This window comes from Podarcis liolepis, assembly GCF_965112155.1.
Source record: "Podarcis liolepis genome assembly, chromosome: 13".
In the NCBI taxonomy this organism is placed as follows: domain Eukaryota; kingdom Metazoa; phylum Chordata; class Lepidosauria; order Squamata; family Lacertidae; genus Podarcis; species Podarcis liolepis.
This window is the reverse complement of record NC_139573.1, coordinates 54,964,685-54,978,601: the sequence shown is the minus strand read 5'-3', so window position 1 is coordinate 54,978,601 and position 13,917 is coordinate 54,964,685. Positions and strand designations below refer to the sequence as shown.

General features: G+C 45.3%; 1 protein-coding gene across 3 annotated transcripts in view; it reads left to right on the top strand.

Moving 5' to 3' along the window:
• Positions 1-12,918, top strand: part of GLIPR2 (GLI pathogenesis related 2) — a 31,310-nt gene extending 18,392 nt beyond the window's left edge. For all 3 annotated transcript variants that reach the window (XM_083473382.1, XM_083473384.1, XM_083473383.1), the window contains exons 3-6: positions 1,309-1,417; positions 6,684-6,787; positions 8,191-8,268; positions 9,740-12,918. In XM_083473382.1, the coding sequence (XP_083329508.1) occupies positions 1,309-1,417; positions 6,684-6,787; positions 8,191-8,268; positions 9,740-9,900 (452 nt within the window). In that variant the 3' untranslated portion in view covers positions 9,901-12,918. The remainder of the gene's footprint in view (positions 1-1,308; positions 1,418-6,683; positions 6,788-8,190; positions 8,269-9,739) is intronic.
• Positions 12,919-13,917: the final 999 nt, after the last annotated feature.

Below are 13,917 nucleotides of genomic sequence, written 5' to 3'. Positions count from 1 at the left end.
GGACTTTTTGTCAGACCGCCCCCAGAGGGTTCGGTTGGGCCCTTATACCTCTAGTATGCTTAGGACTAACACAGAAACACCACAGGGATGCGTACTCAGTCCGCTCCTTTATATTCTCTACACGTACGATTGTGTCGCTGCTTACCCTAGTAATAGGGTTGTCAAATTTGCAGATGACACAACCGTGATTGGGCTCATCTCTGAAAGGGAGGGTGAAACGGACTATAGAGATGAGGTGGAGCGGCTGACAGAGTGGTGCAGAGCTAACAACTTGCTCATAAATACAAGGAAGACAAAGGAGCTTGTGGTGGACTTCAGGAGACAGAAGAGCAATGTCCAGCCACTTTTGATTGATGGGGTCTGTGTGGAGAGGGTAACAACGTTCAGATTTTTGGGCATTGAATTACAAGAGGATCTGTCCTGGAGTGTCAACACAAGGGGGCTTGTGAAGAAGGCGCAGCAGAGACTGTACTTTTTGAGAATTCTAAGGAAAAACCATCTTCCGCAGAAACTGCTGCTTGCCTTCTATCACTGTGCCATTGAGAGTGTGCTCACTTATGGCTTATGTGTGTGGTACGGAAGCTGTACTACCCGGGACAGGTTGGGGTTGTGCAGAGTTGTTAAGGCAGCAGAGAGCATTGTTGGCTGCCCACTCTCCACCTTAGAGCAGATTTATGCCACAAGGTGCCATAGGAAAGCACTGGACATAGTAAAAGATCCATCACATCCTGGTCACTGTCTCTTCGAGCTCCTGCCGTCGGGATGGAGATACAGGACGATGAAGACAAGAACAAGCCGTCTTAAGAACAGCTTCTTCCCCAGAGCGATCTCGGCCCTGAATGGGAAGCCTGGACTTTGAAAGTCATCTAATCTTCCTTGCTGTTTTATACTGCATTGTTTTAATTAGTGTTTTTATAGTTGATTTGATTTTGTGTGGAGTGCCCTACCTGGGTGGATGGAGCAGCCAAGTAATTTCGTTGTCCCCGAGAGGGGGCAATGACAATAAAGATATTATTATTATTATTATTATTATTATTATTATTATTATTATTATACTTCCTTTCTTCTTGTCTGTCTCTGCAATGCCATATATATCATAATACATCCCCTCTCGCCAGAGCTTGTGCAACTAAGTGTTCTCAGGTCCAGCTATTTTAATACAAGCCACCTGATGAGTTGGTTAAACTGATTTTCTTCTTATTTTGTAGGCTTTGAAATGTAAGAGCAATGTAAGATTTTGACCCTTTCTTAGGGCCTGAAGCAGAGACTGGAATTGTTTTGAATTTCTAACGCTTTATACCGTTTTAGCTTCCAAGCAATTTGCGGAAGAGGTCTTAAAAGCCCACAATGACTACAGGAAGAAGCATGGAGTTCCCTCACTAAAACTCTGCAAGAAGTTAAACAGGGAAGCACAGCAGTGAGTACAACTACTTCTTTATTTTGTTAATTGAAGAATTTATTGGTATTGCAGTACTTTTGATTAGATTCTTGGTTTGTTGATACTCAAATCCTCATAGATTTATTTCCTTGAACAACAAAAAGACATTTTCCCCCCACTGCCAGGATCAGCATAATTGTCTTCTCCAGTAGTGCCATATTTTGAAAGAGTAAGGCGGCACACAGCAAAATCTCTAGTAATTTCTATAAGCATTGGATGAAAGGAAGAAGACAACCTAAATGTTGTGAATGCCAATGGCTGGCACTACCAAAGAATATTAGAGCTAAGGAACACAAGCAAAATTACATGGTGCATGTTGTTGTTGTTTAGTCGTGTCCGACTCTTCGTGACCCCCTGGACCAGAGCACGCCAGGCACTCCTGTCTTCCACTGCCTCCCTCAGTTTGGTCAAACTCATGGTGCACGTAGCTTAGCTCTAATGTTATTTGGTATTGCCAGTGATTCACACCACCATTTCTTGGACCACAGTTGGTAGGTCTCATAGGATGTCAGGGAACTGACATCGGAGCCAGAGGTGGAGGGAAGGCTCCCAAGTGATGCTGGAGAAGGACCCAGCAGGGAGAGAGGCAGCTCATCAGCTGGGGAAGGAAATCAGCGCAACACCAGGGATAAAGGGAGGCAGATGGGGGAATCGGCGAGAGGGCTCCAGGACTCATCGCCGGACACCAGCGGGGAGAGCACGGGTTCTCCGCTACCCACACCCTCCCTGCGCAGAAGACTTCTGTGCAGGGAGAGTAGGAGGAGACTTGGCGTCAAACAGCTTTTATGCTGGAAAAGGTTTAAGAAACGCCCACTGACGGATTCTGCTAGCGACTGAAACAGCCACGAAGTGAAGGGCTGTCCAGATAGAAAGGTTTAACCAGGCAACCTAGCCAGGAGTGGCGGCAACTTAGGCACGAGCAACCCCTATTATTATGGGATGCTTCTCTGTACAAAAAGACCACCCAGAATAGACACAGTAGCTCCTAGCATGTCTGAGAGAAGGGGCCTCACTTTATCCCTCATGTGCTCGTTTTCTGGATGTATTAAATTTATATAATCTTTCAAGCATTCTGATGCTCACCCTGTCTCTAAAAACTAAACAGTTGCTATCATGTTCCTGTTGAGGAAAAGATATTAACTGGCTGGTTTGAGGAGGATCACTTCATGGTGTTGACACCCATGGCTTGGCCACTGCCAGAACTCCTTCATGGGGACCTGTGGGCGCTTGGAGACACACTGTGAAGCAGGGAGCATTGCATTCCGTTGCGCTATCAACATTCCAAGCGTATTATAGGGTTTGGTAATCTTTGGAAGTCTTTAGGTCTCACAGCAGGGCTGCCTCACACTCTCCTCCTCCTCAGGCGGACGATGTTCTGAAATACCTCATATCCCTTAAGGAACGGGGATTAGCTGCAAAATACCACGGCTTTGCATGTAGCTGTGTTCACATCATTCAGCAAACTCCTGCAGCTTCCAGACCTCTGTGACTACTTCCATGTATGGAAGCTGCTGGAAGGCTGGTGCAGAAGCTACCCACCCCCCAGCCCAGGACACTAAAAAAACAATTGCATACACTGTCCTAAGGGACATATAGACTGTGTTGGGCTCCATGGGCTGGTCAAAGTACGAGACCAGGCTTTTCCAGGCAGCCCGTTCCCTTGCTTTCTTTGGGGTGCTGTGGGTCAGTGAATGCACAGCCAGCTTCTCGCTTCACTGGTTACCATGGGTCTTGTGCTGGGTGATATGTGCCTGTCCCAGTCTTCCTTAAGGGTTCAGGTGCAGGTTTCTAAGACAGACCAGTCTGGAAAAGGGGCCGGAGGAGGATGAGATGGGAGACAGCCTTATGCCCTGGCTTACATCGCTGATTGTGGTGAAGGCCCTGCCAGATGCCCTTGTCATTAGCTAGGCAAGAATAATCTGAGAAACAGAAAAGGCATAATCAACCTCACCAGCCTACCAATCTGGAGAGTTCACTCTTGAAACACCCCCTTAATATCTATATTTTGGTCTGAACTGTCGGTGCAGCAGCAGTGATAGGGCAGATTGGGGGTGGATGATTCAACACCCTGACATTGTAGTTCATAACAGAGGCCTGTCCAGACCTGATGGGGTACATCTGTTGCCAATGGGCAACAAGGTGTGATTGCTGGATGTTTACAAAGACCTTTGAGAGTTGTTGCAGATGTAAGTAGGTTGGGGGGAGCTGACTGAGGGTGGGGCCCAATTGAGGTGGCAGATAAGGCTTTGGTTGAATTCCTAGTCAGTGCAGATGGGGAGGCAATTGGGACTCTCACCCCCCACTCCAAGGGATTGGGGTGCTCCTTTAAAGGTGTCTGGGGGAGGTGCTTCCATCCTGACACTCAGATGGGTGCTGATGGGCCAGGATACCCACCGAAATGGTGAACTTAGAGGTCACCCCATTTTGATGTACATCCCGGAGTGATCCTTAACCTGAGATTAACCCTTCTTTTATCCCAAAGCAATTGTCTTGTTATTATTTCATCTTCCTTGATTAGTCCCCAGCTGCCCACGGCCTCACTGTGTCTGGGCCCACAATCCTGAATTCACACACAAAGCGACCATCAATAAGATGGGTGGGATTTGGCATCATACTAAGGTGATTGTTATATCAGAACAAGTATTTGTGCTTTCTGGGCCGAACAACCTCTCCTTTCCTCTCCTAAACTCTTTTCTGGGGATTCTCTCGATCCCCTGAGCTGCTTTAGGAGAATTGGAGGGAGGGGGAAAGTTTAGTCAAGCTAGCAAGACTAAATTTGTTGAATACAGCAAATGACTTTGCAAAAAGCAGTATCAGAAGAGGATCAAAGGCAATCCCATGCAGATGTTGATATTGGATGGGGAAAACAAAGACAATCCTTCTGGTCACTTGTCCTACAAAATCCATGCATGACAAGCAAACCTAGATACTCACTCCCCAGCCTTCAGACAGAAAACCCAATAGGATGTAAGTGGGAGTTGAAAATAAAGTAAAGTGCAATAGGGTAAAATTAATGGCATAAGGTCCAATTCATTGCGAAAGGCTGTTCACGAAAGTATGGGGAGTACTACATGGAATCAGGCGCACAACAGCAGATGTTCTGCAAAACCTTTATCAGGGGAGCGTTGTCACAAGCTATTAAGAAAAATCAGCTTTGTGGGTTAATTAATATGTCTGTTGAGAAGGAGTGTTCGAAAAGGCAATAGTGCATAATTAATTAATACTGTCCTGAGAAGATGAAGCCGCTAGAGAGTTAATGTCTATAGGAACGAAAAGCTAAGTGGCCTTCCTGAGCTTTCCGTTCTCATTTCTCTTCCTGCTTGCTTGTTTCTGGCGTGTGTGGATCTTAAGTGAAAGATCCCATTTGAAGTTTACTGTGCAGCCATGTCTGCCTTCAGTGTGGTGGGCCAACACCTACTCAGCAACAACAGAAGCATAGAAATCTTTGTGGGAGAATCACATCAGTATGAAGAGAAGCACACATCACTGTCAACAGTGTCCCTCATCAAATGTTGACTCATTTCAAATAACAATTTCTTACCCTTTCTACTACGAATAGGGCATGGCCCACCCTCAAATTTACCTCTTTTACACAACCCAGTTTCAGATCAATCTATAGGACCATTTTCTATCTACAAACTCTGGAACCTACCTCCCCACCCCCCAATTTCTCATTGTTGTTGTTGTTGTTTAGTCGTTTAGTCGTGTCCGACTCTTCGTGACCCCATGGACCAGAGCACGCCAGGCACTCCTGTCTTCCACTGCCTCCCGCAGTTTGGTCAAACTCATGCTGGTAGCTTTGAAGACACTATCCAACCATCTCGTCCTCTGTTGTCCCCTTCTCCTTGTGCCCTCCATCTTTCCCAACATCAGGGTCTTTTCCAGGGAGTCTTCTCTTCTCATGAGGTGGCCAAAGTATTGGAGCCTCAGCTTCACGATCTGTCCTTCCAGTGGGCACTCAGGGCTGATTTCCTTCAGAATGGATACGTTTGATCTTCTTGATACGTTTGATCTTTTTCCGATTTCTCATTACAGTGGCAGAATACAATTCAGCTGCCTCACCCTTCACATCCATAGGGCTAAGGTTAGCATTGGTCTTGGCATTATTAGTATTAGCATTGGGGGGGGGGGTCTTGGCTTCACTGCTGAGACAGGAGGAGGAAATAGGGGCTGGTCCGCCCTCCACCCCATTTTGAAGGCCAAAGGAAGGAATATCTAGTCCAGGCTTCCTCAACCTCAGGCCTCCAGATGTTTTTGGCCTACAACTCCCATGATCCCTAGCTAGCAGGACCAGTGGTCAGGGATGATGGGGATTGTAGTCTCAAAACATCTGGAGGGCTGAGTTTGAGGAAGCCTGGTCTAGGAGGATCAAAGGGAGGAGCTTGGGCAGAGGCCGCGTTTGATGATGGCAATGATGATGATAAAGATAAAAAATTACTTACACCCTGCCCATCTGACTAGTTGCTTCAGCCACACTGGGTGGCTTAAAAAGGTAAAGGGACCCCTGACCATTAGGTCCAGTCGTGACCAGCTCTGGGGTTGCGGTGCTCATCTCGCTTTACTGGCCGAGGTAGCCAGCGTACAGCTTCCGGGTCATGTGGCCAGCATGACTAAGCCGCTTCTGGCCAACCAGAGCAGCACACGGAAATGCCGTTTACCTTCCCGCCGGAGCGGTACCTATTTATCTACTTGCACTTTGACGTGGCTTACAGCATAATAAAAGCGCAGCAAAGCATCAAACATAAAAAAAAACCTTCCTGAAAAGTTTTCCACACTGGTATGAGTAGCTCTGGGGCACTATGCTGCTCTTATACGGAACATTGTGCATACTCTTCATTTAGAGCAGGGGTCACCAACCTACGGCCCGGGGGCCAGATAAGGCCCAAGGGACTCGTTTATCTGGCCCGCGGCAGCGGCCACTGCTGCCGTCCACTCTTACTGGTGCGGTGCGGTGCAGTGCAACACGGGGACCCACTTCCTGGGCAGAGGAGCACCGGAAATAGCTTGTGCACACGGGCTTCCTCTGACCCGGATATGCACCAGAAATAGCGAGTGCACGTGCGTACGGGTGCACGTTCCCCCGCCCTCTGGCCTGCTGCGCAATCGTCACTGGAGACACCGACCCGAGGCAAGGAAAGCTTGGAGACCCCTGATTTAGAACAACCTTCGCCAATGACACCCATTTTGCTTCAGCATGATGTAGTCTGTTTCCGCTTATGTAAAGATCTTTCTTTTTTTTATCTAGGTATTCAGAAGCACTTGCTAGCACCAGAATCCTCAAACACAGTCCTGAATCCAGTAGTGGGAAATGTGGGGAAAACCTTGCATGGGCTTCGTATGATCAGTCAGGTAAGATAAGTACATAGGAAAGACCTGTTAACATTGCAGTGCTCAAACATTTTCCTCCCAAAACTGTAAGGACTGCAATCTAAGCAACACATATGTGATAAAATACCATTGAAAGCATTTTTTTATTTGTCAGTCCAATAGTGGCACAGTGCATACTTATGCACGTTCAAGTGGGAAATGTCCCTCTTGATTCAGTGGGACTTGCCCCTAAACGAGCATAGGATTGCAGCAATACATTTAAGACAAACATTATTAATTTTCAATGGTTGGAACTGGTTATATGCTTTGATTAGGTATCCCAGTGTCACCTTTGGTACAGTGGTGCCTCGCAAGATGAAAAGAATCCGTTCTGTGATTCTCTTCGTCTGGCGGTTTTTTCGTCTTGCGAAGCAAGCCCGTTGACGGATTAGCGCTATTAGCTGCTTTTAGCGGCTTATCAGCTTATCGGATCAGCTGATAAGTGGCTTAGCGGCTTAGAAAAAGGGGGGGGAACCCGCAGGAACTCGCAAGACATTTTCGTCTTGCAAAGCAAGCCCATAGGAGATTCGTTTTGCGAAGCACCTCCAAAATGGAAAACTCTTTCGTCTAGCGAGTTTTCCGTCTTGCGAGGCATTCGTCTTGTGGGGCACCACTGTACTTTTGTTCAAGGCTTATTGAACCTAGGCAGAGAGCTGGTGTGGTATTGTGTCGATAAAGTTGGATGTGAGCCAGCTTATATTTTTTTCCAGTTATATATTACATTTGTATCCCACCTTTCCTCTGAAAAGCTTGCATCTCCATATCTAGGGACTCAGCTACATTGGCAGAGAAAAAGTGCTTTATATGCTTTGTATATGCATTATAATACTGTGACAGCAGGTGGCGCTGTAGAGTTCCGTGTTTGCCAACCTGATTTCTCATACAAAGTTTACAACACGTTTAAATGAAACACTTCTTCTTTCATGTGTCTAGATGCAGCCCAACTGCATTAAATATTAAAACATGTGAATTTTATAAAATTGAAAATGTGTTTAGTGCTTGCCAGTTATCTCCGTGATTTTACACTCACCGACCAAAACATTTCTAAATTTATTTTCTCTCAAAATACGCATTTTACATATTTTGATACATTTTTCAAAACTGCATCAGGACATTTGGTAACTGCAAAAGACATACTTAGGTGGTCAAAAATTGCTTTCTCTTTACATTTTAAATTCAGCTACTTATTCCTGTTGGTCAGAATGGTGTGTGATACTCTTTTTTTCCCAAAACGTTGGGGTTTTTACTAACTTAATTCCAGCTTGGTAAGAATGTATTTTGAGAGCCCAGAGCTGCCTTATCTTGGAGGAAAAAAAGAACAGAGTGGCAGCATTTTTGCACCCCATCAGTTGCAATTCAACAGCATCTTTTCATTCATTTTGCAGGGAGCGAAGTAGCTGACAGATGGTACAACGAAATAAAAAGTTACAACTTTCAGAGTCCGGGGTTTTCCTCTGGGACAGGTGAGTATGGGCTTGGCATTGCTTATTGACAGTTAGCCAGGGCTGGCCCACCTATGAGGCAAGGGAAGGGACTGCCTCAGGCAGCAGGATCCGCGGGGGCAGCAGATCCCGTCTCTAAGGAATGCATCACCCCGTGCCAGCAATGATGGCTGTGGGACCCTCCTTGGAGGCCACAGCTGCCCCCTCCTTGGCACCTCCCCCCCATGCTGCCTCTGCCACGGCCTCTCAGTGAATAGGAGGCAATTCTGGTCTCCTCCCACCCCTAGCAAGGAAATGGTGGGCTCCCCATCCACCCAACGAGATTCAGAGAGTGGACCTCTCTCTTCCTCTCCCCCCCCCACCTCAATTGTTGGGTGAGGCTGAACTGATTTCCCCCCTTCACTCACCCATTCTTCCCTGGTGCAGGGGTGCCATTTTGTGGTTCACCAGAATGTTTTTGGCTGGCCCTGCGGATAACCTAAAGGACACTTCTGGTTTCTCACAATATCTCAGACATTAAGCTTTTATATAAACATATCCTTTCGACTGAATAGAGGGCGGGGAGGTGGAGGCATGGTGTTCAAAATTCAGCAAGAAACAGGCGCTGGGATAACCAAGTGTGAAGAAGCTCAGGCTTAGTAATTTCTAAATCTTCCTCTTTCTAACACCATAACTTGAAAAAGCATTGATTCCAAAGACACATGGTTTAATTTTCCAGGAAATGACAGAGATACCAGTTAGAAGCTTCACTAACTGCATTGGGTTAACCTGTTAAGTACGGGTGTGTTGCCATAGAAATAACTACCGTATTTTTCGCTCTATAACACGCACCCGACCATAACACGCACGTAGTTTTTAGAGGAGGAAAATCCATAGGCATGCCACCCGTAGGCATTTCCTCCAGACATTTCCCCTTACTTTCTAGGAGGAAAAAAGTGAGTGTTATGGTGCAAAAAATACGGTAACTGGGGATGCCTCGAGAGTAATAGGCCAGTGACTAGTCAGGGTTAGTCTCATCTGGCACGGGTCGCTGGGAATTCTCAAGAGGACAGACATGCTGTCTTTTCTGAAACCAAAGCTATGACTTTGGGGGTTCTCCATGAAGCCTAATGGGGAGCAAGATTGGCTGGAGTGTTCATGCTCTTCCATTTAATGCTCAGCCTGTGTATTTTTATAAATAAAAGCGTGTATCACAAGAACACCACAGTCTCCAGTGAGCTTCATACCAAGGAACCTGAAACTGAGGTCAAACAAACAAGTTAACTAATTGGAGCACTCCTTAAAACTTTCAAATGTATCCTCAAAACAATTGTTCTTTTAAAAAGTTATGAGCAAGCAATACTTTTTTTGCACACAAAGGTTAAGGTCCTTGAGTTAGGATGCTTGAATTTCCTTGAGCAGTTTTTTCTGAAACCGAGTCCTGTTCTCGCCCAGCCTTGCGTGAGACTCTTGCCCAGAGCCTAACAGATTCTGTGTGGGGTTTTTCTTTAAGGACACTTTACAGCCATGGTTTGGAAGAACACCAAAAAGATGGGAGTTGGCAAGGCGGCTGCCAGCGACGGCTCCACATTTGTGGTGGCCCGATATGAGCCTGCTGGCAATATTGTAAACCCTGGTCACTACGAACAGAATGTGCTCCCGCCAAGGAAATAACGCTGCCAGGAGCCTGAGGGAAAGGACTGTTCAAGCGGCCAATGAAAAGCAAAACGGAGGATCAGATTAGTTTGGATAAGCAGGTTTATATTTGAAAACGGTTATCAAATTTGCTACAAGGAGAGTGGCTTGAATCGTGAGAATCAATCTTGCCTACCAAAATGGACTTTTGTATGGAACCAGTGCCTAAAGGGCAGAGGAAACTCAGCAAGCCCAAAACGTAGAATGTGCAAAAATTAGGAGTTCAAGTAATGGTTTTATATAGCTCTAAGGTTCCTTTTTAAAATTACATTTGTATGGTTTAAGTAAAATTCAGTTGTGATAACTTTTAAATGTTTTTTTTAATCAAGTTCAGATTGCAAATTACGAAGTAAACAGTCTGATTTTGGCTATTGTATCAAAACAGTTGAGTTCCTTATGAATCCCATTCACATCCATAGCCCTTGCTTTTATGCAGTACTTTATAATATTTCTGTATGCTCTTTCTAGATGTATGAGGGTTCTCTCTGTAGCCTGGATACACTCTGTAAATAACATTTGTGTTCTTTGGCCAAGTGCATGTGTTGAAATCACAATGGTCTGTCAGATGATGGTAGCATCTGGGAGCACAGAAGATGAAAACTGAACCCTGCAATGTACTGTATATTGAGCACGGTTTGCCGTTGGCATGAAAGGTTTTCCAGTTAGTTGAAATTTGAACTTAGTCCTAGATGAGTAGCTACTATATGGACGAATACTATTGGTTCAGTGAAATCCGGGATGCCACATAGCAGCCTAAATCCAGGGCTATGTACATGCTGCAGTGGAAGTGCAGAATTCAGCTTCTTGAGAATCTTACCAGAAAATAAAACCAAGCAGAACAGCTGCAAAAAGATGCTTAGAAGTGCCTGGTCAAATGCCCACCAATATGTCAGAAGCCTGGTAGTTGATGTCAGTACTTCCGTGGCTTACATAGGTTCTTGACCTCATTAGTAGCAAAACCAGAATAAATTATGCAAGATAGCAAAAATACAGGTAAATTATGCAGAAAAGCGAAATCGTGCAAATAGAGCAACTGTGCATAATTTATACTGGTTAAAGGATTACTCTTTCCTTGGTACATAATTTAGATGCCTGGTTGCAGTTTTGTTTTGTTTTTTTTTAAAAAAAGTTGGCACAATGTGTGCTTGTTGTATGTACAATTCAGATGACAATTTACATGATATGGTGTTGCTCACAGTGGTTTACATTAAAAATACATACCATGCCAGTGACTAAGCAAAGGCAGGCCCTTTGGGATTATTCTGCCATCATTAGAAATCATAATCTTTCTTAACACCATCTCTTCCCCCACTTTAAGAAATATTGTAAATCTTCTATTCATCTGCTCTTTCAGAACATTCCTATTAGATATGTAACCGGTAATGCATGACTTTATGCTGCAGTTCCAAGTGAGTGTAGGAAGGTACACGTAAATAAGCTTCCTGAGAAATTCAGTTTTCATTTTGTAAAGCAAGATGCAAAAATTTGCTAAAAGCTCAGAAGTATGAGCACTGCCTGAATGAGATGTTCAGTAATCGGGGACGTCAGGTTTCAGTGTCATTTCCTTTCCCATGATTAGCAAGGGCAGCATAAATTATGAAAGACAGCAAAACTTGTAAATTATGCAAAATAAGAGAAATCATAAAATTTGAGCAAATTTTATAATTTATCACATGTCACAGGATTTTGTTTTCTTAGTACAGAATATGGATTGCCTGAATATATATATAGCGCAGAGTACACATAGTTCTGCACAGAAGACTTGCCCTTATATTTTTTATATGTCTATACATCTGAAATAATACTGGCTGGACTGTAGATCTCAGCCAGACAGCAAGGAAAAGAGAGGCGGTATCTCAGCTACTCCCAGGGAGGCTGCCAGCCTCACCATCCAGCCCAGGGCAGGTATAGTTTATCTGATGCCAGCATTCAGATGATGCTTCCCTGTTTGGAGGTGGACGGTGTGGAGGAGAAGGGGTGAGAGACCCCGGAGGAAGGGCACAGAGTGCAAGTCTCCACTGGGAGCGGTTTGATAAGGAACCGGGATGTGCACAGAGGGGAGAGAAGGGTTGGGTCAACCCAGAAGTTCCTGCCTAGGATTCTCATTTTGGCACGAGGCAGAGACCTGTGAGTTTAGACAAGTTTGGGGGGGTGGGGGTGTCCTGTGAACCCCGGGCAAAGAGCAGGTGGAAGGAGGAGAGAGCCAGGGATGCCTAGATGCTAAGCAGCTGTCCCAGTGGCAGTCTGCTCCTTGCTTACCAGAAGAGGAGAGAAGAAAGACGATCAGTGTAGCATTGGGACATCCTGATGGGCGGGCAGAGGAGCCCATGTGGCCTAGATTGGGGACAGCAGCCCCCAACCTCCCTTGAAGCCCCAGATCCCCAAGGCAGCTTGTAGGCCTCCTTGCTTTAGTCCCAGGCTGTGAACACACTATACCTTAAAAGCAGATTTCTCCCCTCCCCTAAGAATTTTGGGCACTGTAAGTTTATCTCTCAGTTACAATTCCTAGCGACCCTTAAACCACAGTGCCTTGGGCAGAGGGGAGTCATGTCCAATAAAGTGAGGCATCGGGCACTGTAATTTAAGGGTGTGTGTGCTTCAAATGCCCTTTAAAGGCATAGTCCATACGCAGCCCCTCTTTAACCAGAACAGACACGTCACCCTAGGGAGGCCCACCCATGAGGCAAGGTGAGGCAACTGCCTCAGGTGGCAGGATCCATTGGAGCATCAGGTCCTGGTGTCAATCTTTCTACCCCCCACCCGCCTTATCTCTTTACTTCCATGAGCATAGCCTTACTAAAATTGTGTATATTCATGAATATTCAGCTTCTGTTTAAAAGAAATGAAACATGAAAGCAGAAAGGTCATTGCCTTACATGGTCACATGATATTAAGTTAGTGGTGCTGCCGTTTGTATTCCTAGTCCATTAAATGTAACCCAAGAATTCAATGCAGCAGAATTGTTAATATTTGAAAATAAAGTATTTTTCGTATGAAGAGTTTGTGACTGTTGCAAAACTAACCACCATCGCTATGGCCATAATTCAGAAGAGTGGCCCAACACACACGGAATAGAGAAGCAATAAACGTTGAGACTCCATAAAGGAAGTGATAGCACTTTGGTTGGTCATCTTGTAATTTTGTATAACAACTGTGCTTATACAGAGATTATCTTGCAGAAGAACAAAAAACAAGAAGAGGAAACTGCCATATCAGGAAAAAGGGGTGGGAGTAATAGAGGATTAGGCTTGGCCCCAGATCCAGGGAATAATTTCATTCCATCAAATCATTTTTCACCACTCTTAATTTTTATTACACACCATTACATTCTGGGGGGAAAGCTTTTTCCCATTTATTAATAAAATAAAGTGAGGGGGTTCTCCCCTTTTCTTGACACAGTACCTCAGTTCTCATTAACAGAGGAGGCAGAGAAAACGAGAAGAAAATGTCAGGATTCCCCCCTCCCGATGGGAACTCCCCTAATTGTTTCAGTGGAAAAGATACCACTCTCACAAAGAAACAGCTATTGTGGATGTCTTATACCTCCACAGTCAGAGGCAAGATGCCCCAGACTTCCAGTCCCTGGTAATCACAAGCGGCTTTCTCTCCATCTGCTATGCCGGCTGAGACCCTACCTGTCTGCGCATTGTACATGCTCTGTATCTCTCCCGCTTGGACTACTGCAATATGCTCTACGTGGGGCTACATTTGAGGGTGACTCAGAAACTATAACTAACTCAGAATGTGGCTTCCAGACTGGTGACTGGGAGTAGCTGCCAGGACCATATGACACCAGTCCTGAAAGACCTACATTGGCTCCCAGTACGGCTGGATCTAGACACATCAGAGAAGCGTTTCAGTTAAACATGTTGTAAACTCATATGGGGAAATCTGGTTGGGAAAGACGGGACTCCACAGCGCCATCTGGTGTCACAGTGTTATATCGCTTGTAAAACACATATAAAACACTTTTTATTTACCAATCTATCGGAGTCC